General features: G+C 39.0%; 1 protein-coding gene across 1 annotated transcript in view; it reads left to right on the plus strand.

Annotated features, from left to right (window-relative positions):
• syt6b (synaptotagmin VIb) overlaps window positions 1-24,494 on the plus strand; it is a 73,868-nt gene that overhangs the window by 39,291 nt on the left and 10,083 nt on the right. The window contains exons 3-5 of the mRNA XM_066705666.1: window positions 11,765-12,128; window positions 15,662-16,220; window positions 23,891-24,011. Of these exons, the coding sequence (XP_066561763.1) occupies window positions 11,765-12,128; window positions 15,662-16,220; window positions 23,891-24,011 (1,044 nt within the window). The remainder of the gene's footprint in view (window positions 1-11,764; window positions 12,129-15,661; window positions 16,221-23,890; window positions 24,012-24,494) is intronic.

Here is a 24,494-nt window from a genome sequence, read left to right on the forward strand (position 1 = left end):
GCTTGTAAAATGTGGCAAATGTCTTTGTTCAGTAGCACTTACAGCACATCTTTGCCGTTTAATGGATCAGGTCCTTTCTACAAGTAAGTGAGCTACACTTGAGCTACACTCGGAGATTTGCATTCATTGCACAATAAAATGGGAGTTCAATATACCAAATGATCATTGTCACTATCAAACCCCTGGTGTCCATTTAACTGCTAAAGATGTCCCTCAGTGTGCAGCAACTCAACGCACCCTCTCATTTTCTCCCGCTCTGTTCTTAGGGCAACACTTCATTGATTAAGATCTGTTGATATTGTTACTTGCATTTTCTTGTGAAATGGAGTGTAGTCTTCCAGTCACATTACAGCAAAGGCTACGGTACGCAAACTGAGCGCAGCGCATCGTGTTCTTTAGTTGCTGTTTCTCCACAAGGGCGACCAGAGCTGGTTCACCCCACACAGATGCTGTCACTCAATCAAAAGTGAGATCGGTCAATCAATATAAAATGTTGTTGATTCTGTAGGGTGTGAACACATTTTTGACCATCTTAACACACTAAACGAGCCTAACGTAATTTATTCACTATACATTAAATTGCATTGATTAGTTTTCTTAATTTTTTCTTGCCTTGACTTTTCTCACCCTCTTGAGTCTGAAGACTTAATGATTGCATTTGCATTGATATCCCTCCCTACATTTAAGGCAATTAATAAGAAGTGTGTAGGCATGTGGGATAAGAAACCAAATGACTGTTAGCGAGTGAACCTTATACTGCAGTCAGTCTGTCTATAGGAATTACATTTGGAACTGATAACTAGCTTCTCTACCTGTTTTTGACAGGTTAATGGTTTCATTACTTTATGTTGTTCCCTGGGGAAACTTGCATTAGTCCAACATACAAGAAAACTCTTGCAGGTAAAGTTGGAGAGGTTCCATAAGTAAGGCTCGTCAGTTAAAGATTGTTACATTATTTCTCATTCTTGAGGTGTCTCACACACATCACATCTTTCATGATAGTTTGCTTTAATTAATGGCACATCACTGGGGGCCGACAGTTCGCTCTTAACCGTTATGCAAATCGAGACTGAAAACATGCGAGTTTTAACGACTGCTGTCATTAAGACATGCACAACACAGTTCAAGGTGCGCTGCAGTACTACACGTTGGCATGCTTTGCCCCTGGAGACAGGACACTGTAATGAAACACTGTGAGGAATATATCTATGTAAACAGCAGTATTAATTGCTGGCTGTTTAAGGAGCCCTAGAAAACCAACATACCGCAATTCCCTGGGTATTTCCAAGCTCAATAGAGCAGATAATTACACATATTTCTCTTGACTCTAGATTCCTGCTTTTTGAGGGATTTTTATTAGATTTTGTAGGATTAGAATAGATCAACCAAGCATTCTTCTGTTTCCCGTGTCTCGACTGTTTTGTTTTAGCTGTGACCCCTTTTATTGCTCCTGACCACTCAAGTCTATGATGGGAGGATGTGCATCTTTCGCTTAATCGGACGGTTTCTATGGTAACCAGGTTAGATTTGAAGGCACTTAAAGAAAGAAAAAACCCTGGGGCTTCGGTTTGCTCTCTGCCTCTGCCTGAGAACAGGACTTAATGAAATGTATTGGTCCTGTGAAATGTTTCGTGAATACCCCCTCCCTTCAGTAAAGCTTTCGCAATATTTTCTGTTGGGAGCGTAAAAAAAAAAAAATCAAATGAGTCGCTTTCATTTTGAAGCATAGTATTCTGATGAGATTTGAGTTGCTATTTCCAGCTTCCGTATACTTTTCTTTCCCGGGAACAATTCCAGACACAGGGGACAGTTTTGTGCTTGTGCATACAGTGTTTTCATATCAAAACAATATCAAAAGAGCTACAAAAGCTTTATCCCCAAACTTGTATATTTTCCATGACTTTTTGTTTAGGGGCATAGATGGTGCCTACATCAATGCAAACTTTCTGAAAGATCAAACAATCAATGGTTACGTTCGATGAAAAACTGTGTTCCCAGTATAATCAGGCTTTTTCTTCCATTAAAAACAGAGATTATTTTATTCTGCTGAGGATGGCTGAACAAGTCATTCTTTAATCTAGATCAGTGATATTAAAGAAAAAACTCTTGTATCACGAGTTTGAGGATCCAGAGCTGCAATGTGATCAAATTAAGTTGTATCGCTTTTTGTTGATTGTCCTATTAAGTTTTATCTTTGTATCATCATGTTATCAGCAGTTTTCCGTTGTTGTTCCTTTCTCAAGGGAAATAATTACTGCCATCTCTGGTACATACTTTAAAATCTCTGCTGTAAACAAGGAAAACCGTAGACTTGGCTCTTATCGGATTTGAGGCATTCGTATCAAAACCTGGGTTATGGCTCCATGAACTCTCCTTCCAATGAGAATTGATTCATTCTGTCAGCCATACGGAAGCAGCCCTGACGTACCATTCAAATTGTATCCTTACTTTAATAGGACTGTTGTGCAAATAAGAGCAGAGATAAATGCTGCCCTAACATTATTATAAAAATAAATATTTGAAAGATTAAAAATGCAAGTCTATTTTCATGTTATCCAGTATAGAACATATATTCTATATATTTCACTACATGGATGCCCGAAAGACCTACATCCTTCTAATGCGTCTCCTACTGTAGTGCCACCCAATGTCTGTGTACTAGTGTGTGCATATATTTAAATATATTTATTTTAAATCTATGTATTGCATTTCCCCCACCTTTGTTTCATCTTGGAAATGCAGCAATGCACTCACTATACTATTCATCAGACTGTTCATCAGACCATTCATTGCTGATATACATTTGAAAGAGCAATAGGCTTAGTGTGGATCACCGTGCTTCTTCAGTAATCCAGTATGAGGTTTCTCCCCTCATCATTATTCGGTTGCTTCACATTACTTGCACACTAACTAGTTCTTAAACCACATGCATATATTACCTATGATTCCTACAGCTTTCATTCAGATAATTAATCTTTCTCTATCAAAAGCCTCCTGAGTCACATAATTTGATTTAATGCTATCCTTTCACAATGTTGCTTAGCCTAACGTTTAACCAGGCCTGCCTTTTCTAATTCACCCTATCACCTTTTTAAACATACACAGCTGTACGCAACAGTATTTCCACTTCACCAGAAACTTTTTCTTCCTTCATTGATTTATTCAGCTGATTGAATATAGTTAATTGAACTACTCTTTTATTAGCAGTGATATGTTTCCAGAATTTGTCAAACACTGATTTCAGAACATCGTAAGGAGACCAGTTTAAACTTGCGTAAACTTAGGACTGCTACCCATTGATTTTCCTGTAATGGCTATACATCCCTGATTCTAGTTTAACTCTTTTTGACATCCACCAATCCTTACACAGGACCAAAGTATGACATATTGGGTTGTAATTTTATGGTCCAATTTTCTCCCAGATTTTGTCACTGCTTATTAAATTTGCAGCATTTTCCAGTTTGGTCAGAACAATTCCTCTCTAAAGTGTCAGTATAAATATCCTCATTAATGGTCTATGAATAACATCTTTCAGTACAATTGGAAAAATGCAATCAGGCCCAGAGATTGGGTTTATTTTAAGAGCTCCTAGTCCTTGTACCATTTCTGCCTTGGTTATGATGAGATTCAAAACTTCACATTGTTCAGCTGTAATCTGTGCCGCGTTGCCATGTTTCTTATTTAGCGAATCCTTGTGTAACCTATGATTCCAGTACATTTTCCTTTTCATCCTCTTCAATTAAAGTTACCTCTTAGACACTTGTACCTCTACTGTTCTTTTGTTGGATAAATACATCTTTATGTTCTAGTTATTTTCAATCACAAACATATGTCCAACATTCCAATCTCTTTGTATGTTGAAGATACACCAGCAATTATTTCCTTTACTTGACAATCAAAATCGACAGCTAAATTGTTATTTCTCAATGTGCCAAACATGCTAGAAAATTGATCATTATTTTTAACAGTTTCAAGTTAGCTTCTGTCTGCAGTAAACATGTTTCAGCAGCTACTATTGTGATTGCAATAATTTTCACAACTCTTTACAGAAAAACTGGAATGAGAGCCAGAGATAGGCTGTGACACAACTCAGTGGCTTATTTAGTTGAATAAATGCTGTTCACTGACCTATAGTTATTTATCAATATCTCTTCAGAGTTTGTTAAACACTAATTCAGCCTAGAGAAAACTGTAAAGATTCCAGTGTATTGATCTACAATGGGGAGTTAACTACTTCCATTACAACTGTATTCTAGCATCCTGTTAATTCTAGAATTCAGGTGAATTGAAGTATTAGTGTTGCAAATGCACACAGCAATCCAATTGACAGGAGATCGTGATTTTTAGTTAACTGCCAATGAATTATTTGTTGGCAATTACAGTCAGACGTTTTATTGTCTATTTGAAATGCCAATAATAAGTTGCTCACAAAGTTGTTCATATATCTCCAGGCCCTTTTTCAACTGTACTTGCTCTCTTGGGTGTTTCGTACATGCATGATCTATAACAGGAATGCATGCTTCTTAATTGTTCCCTCAAACCATTTAGTTTAATAAACTTTCATTTGTATACTCTTGCGATGAACCTGTCCTGGGATTCCAGAACAGTACTTCTGAAGTGTGTCGTTACCAAATCCATATCCATTTTAGCCCCAGTCTGCTACACCTGTTCTTTCACAGTCTGCTAAGTATCATTTTGGATTTAAGGAAGGTTTTAAAATACAACTCATAAGGCACAGTAGCAGGGTGAGTGGAAAACATGGGGAGAGAGTGAAACCCTATCAAATTCATGTGGCTTTCATATTGAAAGAGTGGGGAGCTCTTACTCTTTCTAATGATCTGGACAATAACCGTATCAGTGGTGTCTTCAACAATTAGGGACCAAGCTGGGCTTCAGCTGCCTGTGATTGCTCTAAAGCCTGGCTCTACCACTTACCAGAGCCTCTGCTGACGGAAAGCAGCTGTTATCCACTTTAAGCTGTGAGCTCAACAGAAATACTTAGACAAACTCAATCACAGCTCCTCACAAGACCACTTTCTCTCTTCACCGATCTACACTTTTCTAAAGGCTAAGCAGGCATATTATGCCCTACTAGAACCACAAAACCATCCCCAGCTAGGGCCAGCCAGAGAAATGGAGGGCAGAGGGACAGACAGGGAGATTTGGAGTCTCTCTCTTTCTCATTCTGTTCCTCTCTCCCTTCCTCTTTCTCTTTCTCATCCCCCTTCTTTGGTACTTTTCAAAGAGTAGGCTCAGAATTAGATCTGTTGCCACCAGCTTTGGAAAAGAAAACAATATGCCCACCGTGAACCAAAGTGTGGAAGGGAAACATATGTGCAACAGGGTAACAGGGCTCACAGTTGTTGGCTCTGCATTCCATTACCCCCCCACCACCACCTCCACACACGTGTCAGGGGACTGCTCTTTTTCTTGCATGGTTGTGGCTGGTGTTCTAACATCAATCCATCAGACAAGCAGTCACCCATCTTTTATTCATGTTGTGCCTTCTGACACAGCAGTGAGTCACAAAGAAGATACAGTATCGCATTGTGGCCACCATTCTTCAGCCTCACCTCTGTCCACCTCTCCCTGTCCTGCTTATTTGTTTGATAAACTCTGGATCAATACAGATACCTGTCTTTACAAGCAGGGTTTAAAACCAGCTCACTAGATGCCTTTCTGGTTTTATTTTATAGTAAAGCATTCTTATTGCTCTCTGATTTCTGTGGGCTGCAGTCAGTTCCTCTTACTGAGCCCAATGCGTAGCAGTCTTTATGAGTTTGTTCCAGAGAGATTCGGAGGCTGTGGATTTATGGTCAGTTGCCATTGACCACAATGCAGGCTGTGCAATGAGAATTCCTGAAGGTCCAGCTTCCTTAAAATGTTACACATACAGCCGCATGTTGTTGTGAAAAAATGTGTCGTGTTCGAAATGTTGTCCTCAGAAGTGTAGTTGCAGCTGATTTATAGCACAAGTGTGTATGTCTGACTGGAATAATCTGTTATTGTTTTTGATCAAATCTCTCTGCATCCATTTTATATGTTTAAACTATTATTATTATTATTATTATTATTATTATTATTATTATTATTATTAATAATAATAATAATAATAATAATAATAATAATAATAATAATAATGATCATTTGACCTGTGTGAAATACAAAGTAAACAATCACTTATTGCTGTGTTTTTGCCTACTACTTTATTAACTGGGTGTTATCAGCTACATAGTATATCTCTACCAGTGTGTAATGCAATGCAAAATCTGTTTTTTTTTTACTTTTTTTCAAGTAGTTATTTTACTACTAGGATTCAGTTTTTATGTTCTAGTTATTTGTATCCAATTTTAAAATCTCATGGGACCTACAACTGATTTGTGCAAAGTCAGTTATGAAATACAAAATTTAATTTTTTCTCCATATATATGTCTTATATTGGGTTACTTGCTTGAATGCATGCTTCATTTCAATTTATTTCCACATAAGAAAGTGACACAATTCATGGGGGCACCAGCCTATAATGCTCGATTCATGACTTGCATTGTAATATTGTATTAATATCAAAAATGCTTTATTAATGGGTTGCAAATTTAACTTTATAAATGATTTTTAAATTAGTATTTACAAATTGTACTTACAACTTATAAAGTGTGAACATATGGGGCATGATGTACAATCATGTCAGTTTGATGTCAGTTAGTATACTTTATTATGTTCCGGAATAAAAATGTATGTATGCATGTCATTTGCAGCTCCTTATATAATGTTATTCAGAATCCTGAGGCTTCATCGATTGTTCAAAATATCAGTTTTTTATTATTCAGGGCAGGAAGATTGTTTTTTTTTATGCAAGAATGATTTTTTTAATTAAGCTGCCTTACAAATAATTAAAAACATATTTGGTTGAATTCCCAGAAATGTTTAATCAACAGCCTTATATCCTACTAAGAAAGGTGCTTTTGATCATGCTTTTCTCTCTCTCTCTCTCTCTCTCTCTCTCTCTCTCTCTCATGATTAATTGATTTTAAATATTTTAATATCTAAGCTAATTGCTACACTTTGCCCTGAAAAGAAGGCAATTCTTGATATTGCGGTGTCATTAAGAAATTATTGCTAAATATATATCATATATATCAAATCTTAAAAAGGTATATTGATCATTTATAAATTGAATTATTAACAGATCCTGTGTTATAAACTATTTACCAATAATTTATTAGCAAACACCGTAATATCAAATGTTGAAATAAAGTATTTCAGTTACACAGTACAGTGTGTCTAAAACTAAATAACATTATATTGTGTAAGATCAAAAGGGCATTAGTGATATGATGACATTAAAGTAGAGATGGTGACAAGAACACCAATGTTTTTTACCCTTTTATTCCTAACTGCTTTGTGAGGTATGCAAATTTCCCTTGTTAAATTTATAATAGGATCTTTGCAGTTTTTACATGATTTCATGCAATGGTTTCCCATGGGTCCAGCATGCTTCACGGAGCTGTACTACACAGGGCAATGAGTAAATAATGGTATACTAGAGTTAACATGCCTTTACAACTGTTCTATGACATCATGGTCATCCCATAGTCCAGTGTAGCAGAGCACAGTGAAGCCACGTTGAAGCCATGTGAAACCACCGCCTGGTGAAAGTGCAGAAGGGTTATCTTGGTGGCTGCTTGATCTAATCATCTCCAGCTAGTAGCTGGGATCCCATCAGGGCTGCCTCTTTTAAAATCGAATTTGAGAAGATAATTCTAAGAGTCAGCTTGTATTAAGCTGCCTGTATCGCCGGACACCATAGGGGTGCGGTGTTTTTAAGCTCTCCAAGACTCTCTTTTTGAAGAGCACCCTGAGTAGCATAGTTTCATTACATTAGCCTGAATCAAATAAATACAATTAGCCCCAGTACTGTAGCCTGCATTACTGCCCTTGTGGTTATAGTCTCATTCCTTGGTTTTACAGTGCTATAATCCTTACTTACTATTAGATATCAGACAACTTTCCTTTCTGTTGCTCTGTAGCTTAAAAATAGGGATCTGAGGAGCTTTGCAAACAGGTGTGGTGAAGTTATGCAGGAATCGAACTTGTTAATGGCTAATTATTGAGAGAAAAAGTGGCATTCGTTGCCTATGAAGGGAGTTAATATGGGTTGTATGGTTATTGCACATTAATCTATAGCAAAGGTTGACCTGCCCACCTGTCTCCAGGACTGTGGCTGAGTAAACTTTCAAAGGCTAGAAGGTTTAGCTGCTGCAGGCAATGGGCTTTGCTTCAGAGCGTTTCCAAATACAGCAGCTCTCAAGTGAGAGAGGTCTAGTGAATAATCAATGGCATAATATCAGCTAATGAAACATTTTAATTTAATATTTGGCAGGAAGTATAGACGTGGTAGATGGTATTGGCTTTTTAGGTGTAGAGAGAAGTGAAAGCATCCCATATTTCAAGGACACAGCTGCTGTGAGTCGGACACTGTCACACAGGTCCACAGCAGTGACAGTTACAAAGCTACATGCAAAAATGCATCACAACTCGCAGTGCAAACTGTAGTATCGGCCTCCCTGGAAATGAAGTACAGATCTCTCCTTATGCCACTCACTCCAACCACGGAGAGCAGAGCAGATATTCACGGAGCTCTGTATGCAATGTACTCATACAGTCAGTAGCCACCTGTATGGACTGACCCTGTGTGGCTGCATCAATAGATGTAGTAGCATTATAAGCAAAATCCACACCCCATTTAACCTAAATGATAGAAATTATACTAATACAGTAATAGGGATATTTAAAACATCCCAACACTGCAGTTCTGTTAATAGAGCGTACAGGCACTAATCAGACTTTCTGTGATTCTCTGTCATGCTTTTCATTGCTGCTGTGGTGCCTGCTTTTTGCCCTAAAGGTAAGCGATTTCCTGTTGATTTTAATGTACTTTCTTTACAGACAGGGCAAAATGACAATTCAGGTGACTGACGCAGACAAAGAAATCAACAAAAGGCTTCACTAGCCTAGCGTCCACCTGTGGACAAGTGCATCCACTAAGAAATAAATAATAATAATAATAATAATAATAATAATAATAATAATAATAATAATAATTTGAGCTGATCAATTACAGAAAAACTGAAATTAGAAAACTGTGTAGGCCTGGCCTTAACCCTTTACTTGGAGTTTCTTCAAACTGCAGGGAAAGGTGTATACAGTTTGAAAATTGAGAAAGCGTCCTAAATACTATCATTAAACCATTTACTTATAACATTCATCATTCATTTTTCAATATAATTGATTTTAAAATTGAAAAAAGAAGGAGGAGAAAATGGTTGAGGATGATTTACATGTAAACTCTTTAAAAAAAAAAAATTAATACACAGGATTATAAAGCCGCCATCCAAAATACTACGTAAATACTCTGCAACCAATATGATAATTAAGTCATATGAGTAACTGAAAAAATGCTAGAGCTTTGACTTTTGAATGTGAAAAACTAGATTTGCTCCATTATATTTACTATTCATAGGGTACAAATTAATAGGGAAGTACCATAACCATATATTAATTACAAAGAAGAAAAGACCTTGCATAACTAAATTAAATGCAGTGATGTTCGGTCACAAGGGGCTAGCTTTCAGAATGCGGTAAGGAAACTCATTATGAAAACCTGTGTCACAGTCTTACAATCGTTATCTTTCTTTCTGTGGTAGTTGTCAATGTTCTGGGTTTTTTCTCCACGGTGTCTCTCTCTGTGTAGGTTCCCTTGAAAAAGCATTAATAAAAAGAGAGGCTGGCACCTGCGTTTCTCATTCAAAGATACCACAGCCTCCACTGAGACATTCAAAAAGTACTATGCATTCCCCCAAGAGGTCCTGCTTACAGTGAAAATAGATTATGTGTCTGTTTTCCTTCTATCAAGAAAAACTGTAATTGCATTTAAACACATTTGCAAGTCAAACACTGATCTCTCTGCAGTGATACAGCTAGACCTGTGTTTGGGGAAACTGAGCTGGCTGCAGGCAATTTTCTCATTATTTACACTCCTACAAGGATTAAGAAGGCTAAGCAGCAATGAACTCATTCAGCTACCAGACAGCACAGTATTGGCTACATCATGGGAAAAAAAAATGTTTCCTTAATCATTGTTTTGCATCTGACACACCACTATGAAAATTTCATGTCTCCATGACACTCTTTTGCATACCCTTATCTCAACAAATGCTGCAAAGCATAACATTTTTTTGAAAACATCTTTTGAGTGTTTCCTTTCATGTGGAGTGATTGGATGTGGAATTGAAATCAACAGCCAGCTGAGAAATGCTCAGAAAAGGATTAGTCAAGGACTTTTAGAAAGTTGCTTTCCTAATTTTGCCTCAGACACCTTGGCACAGCTACCAGTTGTGTTTGTATGTCTGTTGTTTTTCCTCCTGTACATCTTTAAGGGCAACATTATAGGTTCTTGCATGTTTCCTCTGCAGAATATCCTATGATACTATGATCATGATCATTATATTGTATTTCCATGTAACTTGCCATGCAACCTTGAAAGAGATATGAGATTACTTAAAATGCATGTAAAAAATCTGTAAATTCAAGACAGAAATGCAAAGTGTGATATATGTCCACCGTGTGATTCTCCTGACAATTTATAATGCAGTTTTGACAGCTCTCGACTAATAGCTGTGCCATCCGTTATCTCAGAGGTAATAACGGTGTTAGAAAAACAGTGCAGTTAATGGTTGATAAGCACTGAACCCATTTAATTATTTCTAAGCCTTCTTCATTAGGCAAACAACCCTTGATGTTAATTTGTCTACACACGCATTTTAAAGGGCTGTGGTTATGAGCTCTTAGACTGCAAATTAAATAAACTCGTAGGCTTTAGAAGATCATCCAATCAACCTGGCTACCAAAATCATCTCTTAACCTAATTCCATTGCCATAACATTACATTACTACCCTCACATTTCTAATGCCTTCGCCAGACCCCACAGAAGGTTTTAAAAGGTGGAATCTGCAGAATTACGACACATACTGTTCAATCAGTGAACAGGAACGTCCTTCCCATCAAGAACAGAGCTTTGCGGCCATCAGGACACAATTTATGTCCCTAGGAGATGACTAATGATAAGACCTTTACCTTTGTCATTTTAAAGGTCTCTGTTGCACAGCAAGTCAAGGAATCTCTGGCCAACTTCAAGCCAGCCCAATCCCTATCAGCTATGACATGGTTACAAGTTACAGCTAGTGATGTCTGGACTTCCGGGCTTTTATCAGTTCAGCCTCCTGAGAGCCCTTGTCTGTCCTAGTTGGAGTCCTTGTTTCCCTGACTTCGATTTGTTCCCTCGGGTCCTACCTTGCTTACTGAGCTTGCAGTTGTTGTTGGGTTGACCTTCTCAATTCCCTTCAGAATCTCGAAGAGGTAAACGAAACCCCCCCAGGTCTTCTCTGTCCAGGATAAAGAGTTGTGTTAACCTTTCTGTGTATGACATGTTTTTTTTTCCACGCCATGAATTATTCGTGATTCACGTCTTTGAACTTTTTTTTCCAGGGCAGTATTGTTGTTGTTTTTTATCCTTAGAAGTATGATTTTTTTCTTTTTCTTTTTTACCTTGTTGTGTGTTTGTTGAAATTGTTGAAATTATATTATTTCTCTCTCTTGCATTCACTGCGATGTTTGTCTATATTGTCCAATTTCCTTTTCCATTATTTTTCCCCCTCTCTCTCTCCCGCCCTCCCCCGCCCCCCGGCTCCCATGTCTCACCTACAGCAGAAGTCTCCTCTGGCCTCCTTGCTGTTGTAGTCGTAGCGTGTGGCCTGGCCCTTCTTGGGGTGTTCATAGGCTTTCTCTTTTGGAAGCTGTGCTGGGTGCCCTGGCGGGACAAGGCCGTGTCATCAAGCGTTGCTGCTCTGGCCCCAGCCCGCTCCCCTGCCGGCAGAGGAGACCCCCACAAAGACGCCATGGCGGCGGACAAGCTGAAGCATGCGAGCACCATGAGCTTCCTGGAGGCAGCCGTGAAGATCAGCCACACGTCGCCCGACATCCCGGCCGAGGTGCAGCTCTCCATGCGTGACCACATGCTGCGCAGGACCCGCATTCAGAGGCAGACGACCGAGCCGGCCTCGTCCACAAGGTCACCCAGACCTCCTCCCCACCGCGCTGCCCTTTACACTCAGTGCATGTTCAGTGCTGGGGCATTGGGAAGTCCAGTCCCATGTTTTTCAGACCACACCCATTCTCCGCTGTGAAAAGCAACTTATTCTGAATGTCAGCAATGTCCCAAAATCCAGCATATTGTCTTGCCGTGTAAATGCATCTTTTCCCCCATCTTAGTCTGATAGTGTACTGTTAATGTGCAAACTGCTCTTCAGTTTGCAGGTAGTATACTATTGCATATGCGCATGTGTCAAATTGTTGCAATACATATGTACCCATCTATACAGTGAAAGTCCTATCAGAATTTGAACAAACAATGCCTTGTTTAAATACCCTGCATAACACTCTTGCAGTGTAGGAAACTTTCATTTGGAGGTGTGATCTTAATATTGTATTCGCCACTCTTCCTCAGAATGAGACTTTGTAATCACATCCTCTGCCAACTCAAACCAATCTGGTTCACCTGCTTGTGACTTGCTGTACCTCTAAAGGTGACAGTTCAGCTGTAGTTGAAAATATCATGAATATAGGGCAGTTTGAAGGAAATGTAGAGCTATGAATGCAGTCTCAGCTTGATGACTAGGTAGGAATCATATCTTTGCAGTGCTTGAAAAGTATTTAAACCCAAGCTTGGGGCCTATATGCTGCAGCCAGATGTCTTTCTCAGTTCAAATTAATTGTACCAGGCTGATATGAATGGTCAGGAGTTGGTAAGTTCGTGTATTATTAAAGTGAGTCCAGTATTTTTTTTTTTTTGACGAGCACTAGGACTCAAACCTCCTATACTTATAGAAAGATAAATCACGAGTTCTGTTACCTGGGGTCCACAGCATAAGTCTACAACACAGAGACTGAAATGGGGGCACAGTTATTTTATTTAAAGAGTTCCTATAGGCTTAACACTCTAAAACTAATTTTAAAACAAAGATTAAAAACTGTCCAAAAGTTAAAAGCCAAGGCAATTAAAAAAAAAGTTAAAATCCACAACACTGTCCGAAAGAAACTCAGCCTCAGCAAAAAATAAAAGCTTCCAGAAGGTTGTCCAATCCACTGCTAGAGCGATGTCTGTAGGGTTGGCTTGTATGCAGATATAGATGCAGTGTTTAAAACTCACAGTCCAAAAGTGCATCCAGTGTTCATGGAGGGCTTAAGAAGTTCTTAATAGAAAAATCCAGTATACAACAAATATAGCAGCAGCCGGGAGATACCAAAAACGCATGTGCATGTGCATTCTTGCAGGGACAAGTTTTTAAGTCTTTTTATAGCTCCTATTTTCAGTTTCAGTCTTGTTTTCTTGTTCTCTCTCCATTTCTAACCCCCCCCCCCCATTTCTTCCTTTCCTGGCTGTGCTCTAATTTCAGTTAAACAAGCCTTTTTAAAATGCATCCACAGCCGTCAGTAATTACACTCTATCATGAAAAGATGTGAGAAAGCTTGGAATGGAATGTGGTGTTAGGTAATCAGTGTAGAATCAATCAATAAAACAAACTTGTGGAAAACCCAAGAATTATAAGTGTATAAATCATAAATCAAGTTTCAAAAATAAAGAAATCAAACAAGCAAAGTGTTTAATGTATATAAACAAATACGTGTAATAAGTATAAAACCAAAAAAGCAAATCAGCAAAACCAAGCTAATTAAGCATCAATGTCCCACGGGTGACATGTCCACTGACAGGACACTTCAAAGTCAACATTGCGACCAGGATCTGAAGGCCCACGTGAGAAAGAAGGGCAGGCATATTCCGGAATGCCATAACATTAATGGAACACTTCTTTACCTTTAGATTTGTTCCTTCTCTCTTACGATGCTAATTCAGATTTGAATGCGGCTGCCATGAGACACTGTCCCTGTAACTGCGAATGGATCAATTATTATTAGAATGCAGACAGGTTTATGTGAAGATGTCAATAGACCTGCACAATTAAACTCACCTGCATTTTCACCGTTTTGCAATCACTTGTGCATTAGCAAAGGGACATCAAAGTGTTCATCTGAAGTCTAGTAAAGAGGCAGTCTGTTGCTTTTAGGCTTTAATCATTGCGATTGACAGAGCCAAAGGTTCCTAAAACATAACCTCTAAGTCAGCAACAGCAACAGGAAAATAATTCATACTGCACTACCCAAGTTTTCTACACAAACCTGAGTTATTAATGCTTGTGTATTTTATAATTATCATCATTCCATACATGGCAGGTGCTTTGTTTCCATTTAACCCATAAAATGTCTGGTTTTATAGTCGACTTCAGTCTTCAGACTAATGATCACGTTAATCCTGGCATTGAACGATAACCAGAAGACCATTCAGCCCCTTCTAAGACCAGGCTGTGAGACCAGTAAATGATCAAACATCTTCACCAAGGAAATCTCTTTAGTTTGAAACCAAGGATAATCTGGGGAGATCGGGGAGATATAAAAGTCGCTCAAACTCATTGTTGTAAACCAGTGCAAGTGGGAATTTCAAACAGAGGTTCGTTCAGAACATAGAGAGCAGGAGGAAGTACTTTTTAATTCAGAGGTAGCTTTAGAGGCTTTCTTTACATCTCAAAGATGGGATTGCTTCTTGTCAATGTCTTAGATGCACAGAAACTACTATGGACACTTATTTAAAGTGTTTATCTTGCACCAACAAATTTTACCTACAAAGAATCCAACAGATCAACCAATTAACCAGGTACACTTTGATACGCACTTTCAGAAAGCTAACAGCAGTAGATTAAAACTGAATGAAACTGCAGATATCATATAAAATCTGAAAACTCTGATGACACACAATATCTTGTCTGAGCTTCTTTATATTCAGTGAACTGTCTGATAACCTACTAAGTGGAAATTATGGCAATTAAAAATAATAGAAATAATGTTGGTTAAAGTATTTAAACTCTCAGGGAAATTTGATCATTTGGAGTTGCCTGACTGTGACCTGATTTAATGGCTGAGTGTCTCCCTCAAACTGTCTGAGGGACTGATTGGCTGGCGTGAGAATGGAGTTGAATTCCTCTTTCTCATCGCCTCATCGCATGGCCAACCACCCATTCAGATGCCCAGGTAGACTCATATAGCTGTAAAAAAAAACAAAGGCTGAGCTGAAGGCCTGATTTTTCAAACACAAAAGCCGGGCCAGAGAAATCCTTTTGCCCGCAGACTGATTGATGTATCAGATACTAATCGATTCCACACTTTCAGCTCTAATGACTGTAATGAATAGCTCACCCTGAAGGAAAAAAAAGTGGCGCAAAGTGCTAAGTGTATCACTCTTATCATAATATAAATGAATAAGCCACATGTATGGAACAATATAAAGTGTTCTGTCTGTAACTCCCACACAATTGATGATCTCCGCACAATTAAGACATAGAGTGGGTGCGCCACTCCTATTAATGTGTCCATCAGAAACTCCCGTCTGCACTCTTGGGTGATCCAAAGGCTTGTCTGGTATCGATGAATGGGTAGAAGCTGAGCGGGCAGTGCTGTACTGGCTGTGAATGACGTGCTTCTCTCTCTGCCCAGGCACAGCTCGTTTAAGAGGCACCTCCCGAGGCAGATGCATGTGTCTAGCCTGGACCTGGGCACCGAGCTCCTGCAAGTGGACGAGCAGCCCACCAGCATTGGGCGCATCAAGCCAGAGCTCTACAAGCAGAAGTCCGTGGAGGCCGAGGAGTCGTCCAAGAACAGCGGCAAGATGTGCGGCAAGATCAACTTCTCCCTCAAGTACGACTACGAGAGCGAGGCCCTCGTCGTCAACATCCTCAAGGCCTTCGACCTCCCCGCCAAGGATTTCTGCGGGAGCTCGGACCCCTACGTCAAGATTTACTTGCTCCCCGACCGCAAGCGGAAATTCCAGACCAGGGTGCATCGCAAGACCCTCAACCCCACGTTCGAGGAGGCCTTCCAGTTCCCGGTGCCCTACGAGGAATTGGGCTCCCGAAAGCTGCACCTCAGCGTTTTTGACTTTGACCGCTTCTCCCGCCATGACATGATTGGCGAGGTGATATTGGAGAACCTCTTCGAAGCCTCAGACCTCTCAATGGAGACCTCGATCTGGAAGGACATCCAGTACGCCACCACGGTAAGATGTGTTTCTGCCCTGTGGCTCTGTTGAGAATGGTGCTTCTTTTTTTTCCTTATTTAACCAGTTGAAATAGTTTGGTTCAGGGTTCAGAACCACTGGAAAAGATTTTCACGGTTTTGTGTTTACAGCATGTCATTTTATGGAACCCTTTCACCTAACAGAATGTGTTAGATATTTCCTTTTTCCTTTTTTAATTTTAAGACATCAATAGGTTGTGTGTGAATTTGTTACCTTTTTTGTTTGTTTGTTCCAAGCAAAACCATATGACCTGGATAACCTTGTGTTGAAAAGGAGTTATATTCCAAAAGCAGTTTGTACATAGATGTTGTCAGTTTTATTTCTGAGGCACCAGAGAATAGTATGGGTATCTAAGGCCACAGTATTTAATGGGCGATTATCAACACTTTCATGTTTCAAATCAAAGGGTTCTCCTTGTTTCCTGAAAGCAAGTGTAAATCTTTGTACAACAAGGTGCAGATCTTACAGAACTTTAAGTCAAGGCAAAGAAAATTAAAAAGTAAAGTTTTGTTCAAGGAGCCATAGAAACAGTATTTCTCAGTGGAGCATAAAGCTTTTAAAATCATCTTGCATAAGCATATTTTACACAAGTCTCTTCTTATCAGACATCAGGGTTATGCCGGATATTCCACAGGATATTGCTGCAGAGCTGGGTGTAATCAATATGCAGGAACCCGATATACTCAACAGGACCTTGGGTTCACAAGATAAATAACTCCTCAATGTCTGATGCTATTTATCCTGAAGTTTATTAACGAGGAGAGTGCAATTATCCACTCTCCTTTTTTGCTGGATTGCAAAAGAGTATTTCCAGCTGACTCGAACCCATTTACACATCTATGCGTAGTGGATCAGAATTTAGATTAGACAGACACATATGCATGGGAATGAAAACCAGAGCCACAACACTGAAAGACATTGCAGAGAGAGAGAGAGACAATCATGTTGAGAGAAAAAGTGACACAAAAGGCTCTGCTTGTTAAGAGATCTAAATCACTCTGCGCATCATAAATGTCCTTCGCTGTACTGTATTCAAAACACAGCGGCAGTTCTGAGTGATCAAATTTGTCAAAAGCAGCACTTACATTAAGCCAGACCATAATTACCAAAGAATCTCTGTTTGAAATTCCCAGCAGAACATCGGAAGCAATACACCATGTTCAACTAAAACGCTATCTGTTAATATCCAGCTGTTTCAATATCCTTTTATGTGTGATAAGTGTTTCACTCTGATCAGAAAAAAAGCAAATGTGAAAAGTAATATCTAAATAATAATATAATGATATCAGTTCATCAGATATCTGGATGTGATGTGTAGTTTAACACAATCAGTCATTCAGGATGGCATTGATGGGTCAAGCATTGTATTGTTGCTGGGGTACTTTGCTTGGTGCGGATTGGTCTGGATTGTTAATGGCTTTGACAGCAGGAATGCAGGTGTCAATTTGTTAATCCCCAGCAGCCCAGTTGCATTAATCTTGTGGTTTGGGGATTCAGAGAGAAGTCATGGGTTACATACTTGAAGTCTAATGAGAGCATCCTCCTACAAACCCAAGAAACATCACATTTTCTGAGAAATGAAAACCATTTTGGAATGCTTCCTATCAATATCGCAGTTTCATTCAGAATAGGGTTTTTTCTTTTTCTCTTAACCCATCGGAGCTCCTGTTGTCCTATACACTCAGTGTATCTGGGAAAGGTGGATAATGATTCCAGGATATCAACCCCTTGTGACTTGGTGGCTAATTATCTTATACATTCAGGAAGAGTTCAGAATTTACTTTCAGCCTTCTTGTTTTCTTATGCTAATGAAACATTTATTGTTTTCTATACATTAGTACAGCAGTACAGCCTCTCTATATTATAGTACAGTTAATACGAGACAATCCTCTGGGCAGGTAGCATGAAAATGGTACTGATGTGCCAGAGCATTTGAGGGGTTCAATACAGAGTCCAGTCTGAATACTGAATACATTTTTTCTGAGCATTGAATATGTATCAGACGGTATAAGGTCTGAGTGCGAATGCAAGTCTCATAATCCACGTGCGAGACTTGATGCCTGCCGACTTGTTTTCCCTCCACAGTTTACTTAGTGCTTTTGTTTTTTCCAGGTCAAATATAAAAGCAGCTATTGGGGATAAAGAATATCAGGGTTTAAGACTTTTTCTGTTTGCTCCCTCAGACGTATGAAGACTCATTTACAACCAGTGTTTGTGTCTCATGTTTTGCACAATTGAGCTGCAAACTAAAGCACAAGATTATTCTTCCAATGGCAGGGAGAATGGCAAACAAACAACAGAGAAAAACATATTTTTTGACACCCTGGATTTGTATTTGAGACATGCTTATTATAAACTAGTTAGCAGAGGACAAAAACCCTTCATGTCGAGAAACTATACACATCTTCTGATTGGAATACAACATGTTCACTTAACAAAATACTGTAAAAATATAATAATGTGTTATGAAAAGTAAGTTACTATTTGATCAATGAATTGACCTATGAATGAAATAATAATATTTTTGGTATACAACAGCATTGCGATTGTGTATATATATATATATATATATATATATATATATGCAGTTGTATGAAACATAGCATGCACAGCTTAAAGTTTGGTATAGTGTAGTATTCTTAAATATTTGTTACACATTTTCCACATAGTCCAACCTGGAAATATGATTGATTGGTCTGAAGGGATTTATATTACAAAAATTATAATAATGAATGGATTAGTTAATTAAATGATGAAATGGTGTTAATGTGTATTGAATTATCCGCAGTACTTACCACTAAATTGGAAAGGGAAATCAAAGCCTCAACACTCAAGAGTGAAACGTGGATTACACACTTTATAGCTAATCTGAAGGGCAGGCTTTTTCAATCCAAGTAAAATTCCTCTAAAGCTTCTAAAGATGTACATGCAAATTAGACCAAAATAGAAAACAATAAAAAGGAATTCACTTGATCGATGATTCCTTCAAACAATGTACATTAAGGCTGTAATAACTGTGTTCTCTGATAAATCCCCAGTCTAAAACAAGGCTGTGCTCTCAATGGTATCCTTCCCTCCTTTCATCAGTGCTGTAATTCCTTTCATTACAGCAGTGCGGCTGTACAGAACATATCAGGAAGCCCAGGCCCTGCATTCATTATTATTATTTATTTTCTTTGCCCTTATATCCAGTAATTGTTACAATACACTCACCTAAAGGATTATTAGGAACACCTGTTCAATTTCTCATTAATGCAATTATCTAACCAACCAATCACATGGCAGTTGCTTCAATGCATTTAGGGGTGTGGTCCTGGTCAAGACAATCTCCTGAACTCCAAACTGAATGTCTGAATGGGAAAGAAAGGTGATTTAAGCAATTTTGAGCGTGGCATGGTTGTTGGTGCCAGACGGGCCGGTCTGAGTATTTCACAATCTGCTCAGTTACTGGGATTTTCACGCACAACCATTTCTAGGGTTTACAAAGAATGGTGTGAAAAGGGAAAAACATCCAGTATGCGGCAGTCCTGTGGGCGAAAATGCCTTGTTGATGCTAGAGGTCAGAGGAGAATGGGCCGACTGATTCAAGCTGATAGAAGAGCAACTTTGACTGAAATAACCACTCGTTACAACCGAGGTATGCAGCAAAGCATTTGGAAATCTCCATCAACTGCAAGATGCTATCCTATCAATATGGGCCAACATTTCTAAAGAATGCTTTCAGCACCTTGTTGAATCAATGCCACGTAGAATTAAGGCAGTTCTGAAGGCGAAAGGGGGTCAAACACAGTATTAGTATGGTGTTCCTAATAATCCTTTAGGTGAGTGTACATCACATTATTTGGTAACACTTTATAATAAGGTGCTGCTTATCAATGTGTTATTATTATATATATTATTAATCATTATATTAATTATATATAAAAGTTTAATAGATGATTAATATATACTTTATAAATAATTAATACTAAATTACAAAATAGTTATAACTCAATTATAGAAAAAATAATTGGGAATGTGTCAAAGCAGTAGTGAAAAGGGACACTTTTTAGCTACCAGTTAAACGTTGAGACCATGCCATGGAGTGCTATAACTGCATTATAACTAGTTTATAATACATTATTCATGTTTTATTAAGTATATATCAATCATGTAATAATGTATAAATCATTAATAACATATTAATAAGCAGCACCTTAATGTAAAGTGTAACCCATTATACATACAATTACCCACTTATACAGCTGATTGTTGATTTTTTTTTTTTTACTGGAGCAATTGTAGGTAAAGTACCATACTCAAGCGTACAACAACAGTGTCCCCCACCTGGTATTAAACCCATGACCCTCCACACAGGCGTCCAGATTCTCTGTTAGCTGTCATCACCCGGCGAAGCAAGAATACAGAGGGATCATTTGTGTTAACCCAACGTCATCTTACATTTTTTTAATGTTATTCAGAACCTCTTCAAGTATCCCTTGTTTGAAAGTCAAGGAATCATTGGAATGAGAGTTCTTCATTGTGATGGTTATTTGGTGTTGATGCTGGTGGACATTCTTACACATTCTTACAAAGGTCACCTGGGACCTTTTCACACAGATGGTATGCAATTAACTTGTGCCCACTGTCAATGCTAAACATTGATTAGTGAGATATGCATGGGAAATGAGGCTTACGTGAATGGAAGGTGATTATTGGTACAAAGCCTGTATGTATTTATCCTCTTGCCAGTATTGATATGGACTGCCACCAATCTTTACAAGGTTGCATCTGCTGCATGCAGTGCAGGAACTGTAAGTTTGAAGGCATTTTCATTTCATATGAATATGCATAGGACTTTGATCACAAAAACCACAGCGTTAAACAATTTCTATTGTTAAAATGGTTCTACACCAGCATTGCTTGCAGATTCAATTGTATCCCATCTGGTACTATTTCTACCATAGTCAAATATAGGATTCTGAGATATAGACCAGAGTGAGGGTAATGAAGTAGATATAAGAAATCGGGATGTAGCTTCTGTATTGTGGTGAACTGATTTTGCTTCTGCCAATAGAACAGGGATAATTTAGCTTCCACCTTACTATAATCATGGCTTGAAAAGAGAGTGTAGGACACAGCAATATGTATTTAATGGTTTTCTTCCAAAATTCCTGCTTTGCACTTTGGCCTGGTCTTCTACTGTTGGACTAAAGGCGGAATTGCCAGATGCTGGCATCACGCACAGCTCTGCTCAACTGGAAAACACTTAACCTCGGAGGGTTGACCTTTGTCTTTGTCTGAGAGGGACACCTGTAGCATGAATGAATGAATGAGAGCAATCCAAGCTCTCAATGTTCTTGACAATGGACAGTGTGCTATGGTTGAGTACACCTTTAGTGCCAGGTCTGATAGGGGTCACATAGTCTCAAATAGTGTTTTCCAAATAGGTTTTCAGAGCACAGGTTAATATGTTGGGCATGTGGTTTTCTACTGTCCACGTCCTGACAAAAAGTGTACCACTAATTTTCTGTCAGGCTCCAGGGCTAGCCAAGAGACCCTTGAGCAGACAGGTCTGTATAACATCTCGATTGGTAGGAACTGCAGTGGCTAGAGCTGTTTCCTCTGCCTTTGCCATTAGCCTTCCCTCAATTAGCATGACCATAAAGCCAACCTCACCTTCCCCTCAGAGTTAATCCATCTACAAATGCTTTGGGCTCGATAGGCAGCTATGGGGAGGCAAGTTATTCATAACCCCCCCATGGCTGTCACAGTGGGCAAACTTCAGAAGGGAATTAAAATATATTCATGATTGATATGTATTTTTCTAATCATTTAGAAACTGGTTTATTCTCACTGGCCCAAACTGCAGGCCACTAAATTCTTAGATCAGCAACAATTACTAATTTTTTTGTGATGAAAATTTGAAATGTGCACTGGGGGATTTCACTTTTCAAACTCACAGTGAGGGGGTTCTGCAAGACTGAAATAATGGAATCTAGGTTGCAACCATATTGTTAATACTATAAAAATATATATATTTATACTTTTTGTCTAGATCAGGCTTATGCAGCTGCAGTTTAGAAATGCCAGATTTGATTGCCAGATCTGAGTGTCATGTTATATCTGATTTGTATTACTTCATCGAACTAATTATGTGGATAAGATGTGAAATCAGCTGTCCCTCATAGGTGTGACTAAAACCCGTAGGACGTCAGCCCTTGGTCTAGAGCAGTGGTTCTCAACCCTGGTCCTGGGGCACCTCCATTATAATAATAAACTTAATAATGACCCTTTGTACTATGCCTGTTGTCAATACAGCTTTTGAATACAACATGCCTGTCTGTTACAAGAAAAATTATATGAAAAAGACCCATTTTCACTACACTCATATTGTCATCATAGACAAGAAACACAGAGCAAGGCAGAGATCCTGGTGCTCTGAAGTGAACGACAGTGACACTCAGACCTATGGATACATTACATAATGACAACGTTTAGTTATCGCCTCACTGCCCTCATTATTTTTCTGTGCCGCCACATTCATCAGGGAGACACTAAACTGTCCTTGCGAGACCATTCAATAATCTTGTAGTTATTGCTAAAGTGGCAGAAAGCAGTTACATCCTTGTATGCTGCACTAATTTTATTGAGCTGTGGTGATTTGCAGCAAAAACATAAAGCAGACCTTTTAATTGGTGTCATAAAATATGCATTGACAGGGAATGTTCCCAACCCCTTCTGTAATGGAGTCCGCGAGCAGTTTCAGTGAGATAGTGAAACCCTATAATCGAGTACTGGACGACGATCTCTATTTACCAAAGGCCATGCACATAAATACATGTCACACCTTTGAAAATACAAGTGAAATATGGGGCATCTGATTCAAATGGTGTCGTACAGATTTATCTTAATTGTTATATATATATATATATATATGAAGAAAAATATCAAGCTGAACGATGATGCAAACTATGCCTTGATGTGTGGTTTTAATGTATATGCTGCAATAATGTATGCAGAGGACATGGACACAGACATTTTGAAACAGGATGGCCCGCTTATCATTGCAAGGGGCAGGTTGAATATTTAGTTTAAGGTTGCCTCTTTGTATTGCTGTTGGTTGGGGTTCCTTCTCTTTTAATCGGCCATGAAAGGCTGCAGCGGCAGTCTGAGAGATGGTGATAAAAGACATTTTGAGGGTTGAGTCACTTGGAATGAATGGTCTGTCACTGTGTGAAAGGCTTCACAATTGACTTTGTGTCATCCTGAAACAACAACAAAAAAGTGTATTGTAAAAATATACATAGAGATGGCGCACAGACAAATACCAAAATAGAGCTGTCACTAGCAGATCCCCACCTTAAGATATTGTGCTCAATGGTCTCTAACTCTGAGGGCCGAATATTCTGATAGTCACATTGAACTTTGAGGCAGACGAGGGTTCAGAGTCAAATCCACTGCAATTCCTGCACGTTGCTAGAAAATATAACACTGGGAAGTATACATCAGTGGTTGAAGATCAATACACCATTTTCCATGTTGTGAGTAGAAAATGATGACATGCCAAAATATGTAATTGTGTATGCCTTGTTACATGCAATCAACTGGGATTTTTCTTCTGAAATGGTTCTTAATGCAATGCTCTGTGTTTGAACTCCCCCCCCCAGGAGAGTGTGGATCTAGGGGAGATCATGTTTTCGCTGTGCTACCTGCCCACTGCTGGCCGTCTCACGCTCACAGTCATCAAATGCAGGAACCTCAAGGCCATGGACATCACTGGCTACTCAGGTAAGAGCAGCTTGGTTCAGCTCAGGTCCGCCCAGCCTCCCCTCAGAGCGCCCCACCCAGACGTGTTCCCAGGGTGCCGTGTGGCAGCGCAGGGTGCCGTCACATTGATCGCAAAACCATGTGCCCCGACCCAGTCATCCAAATGTTCCTTGGTGTGAAAATAACAAGTCATAGGTACTGGAGTGTAAATGTATAGTGTGTACACCCAGGGTGAGGGGTGTGCAACGCAAATTTGAACAAAGCATAATGGGCACATAATAATTAAAGAAATCCCTAGTGACTACAAATGAGCTCTTCTGATTACACCAGTGCAAACAAAGCAGCATGTCCTTAAGATGTATCTTAGAATAATTATATAATAATAATAATAATAGAATTCAGTTTTTGAAATACATTCCCACAGGCAGGGGTGCAACTGTCAGTTCAGACGCTCTCAGGTGTTTAATTTCCAGTTCCCAGCAGGCCGAGAAAGAGCAGGCACAA

Source organism: Amia ocellicauda, chromosome 5 (assembly GCF_036373705.1).
Source record: "Amia ocellicauda isolate fAmiCal2 chromosome 5, fAmiCal2.hap1, whole genome shotgun sequence".
NCBI classification, from domain to species: domain Eukaryota; kingdom Metazoa; phylum Chordata; class Actinopteri; order Amiiformes; family Amiidae; genus Amia; species Amia ocellicauda.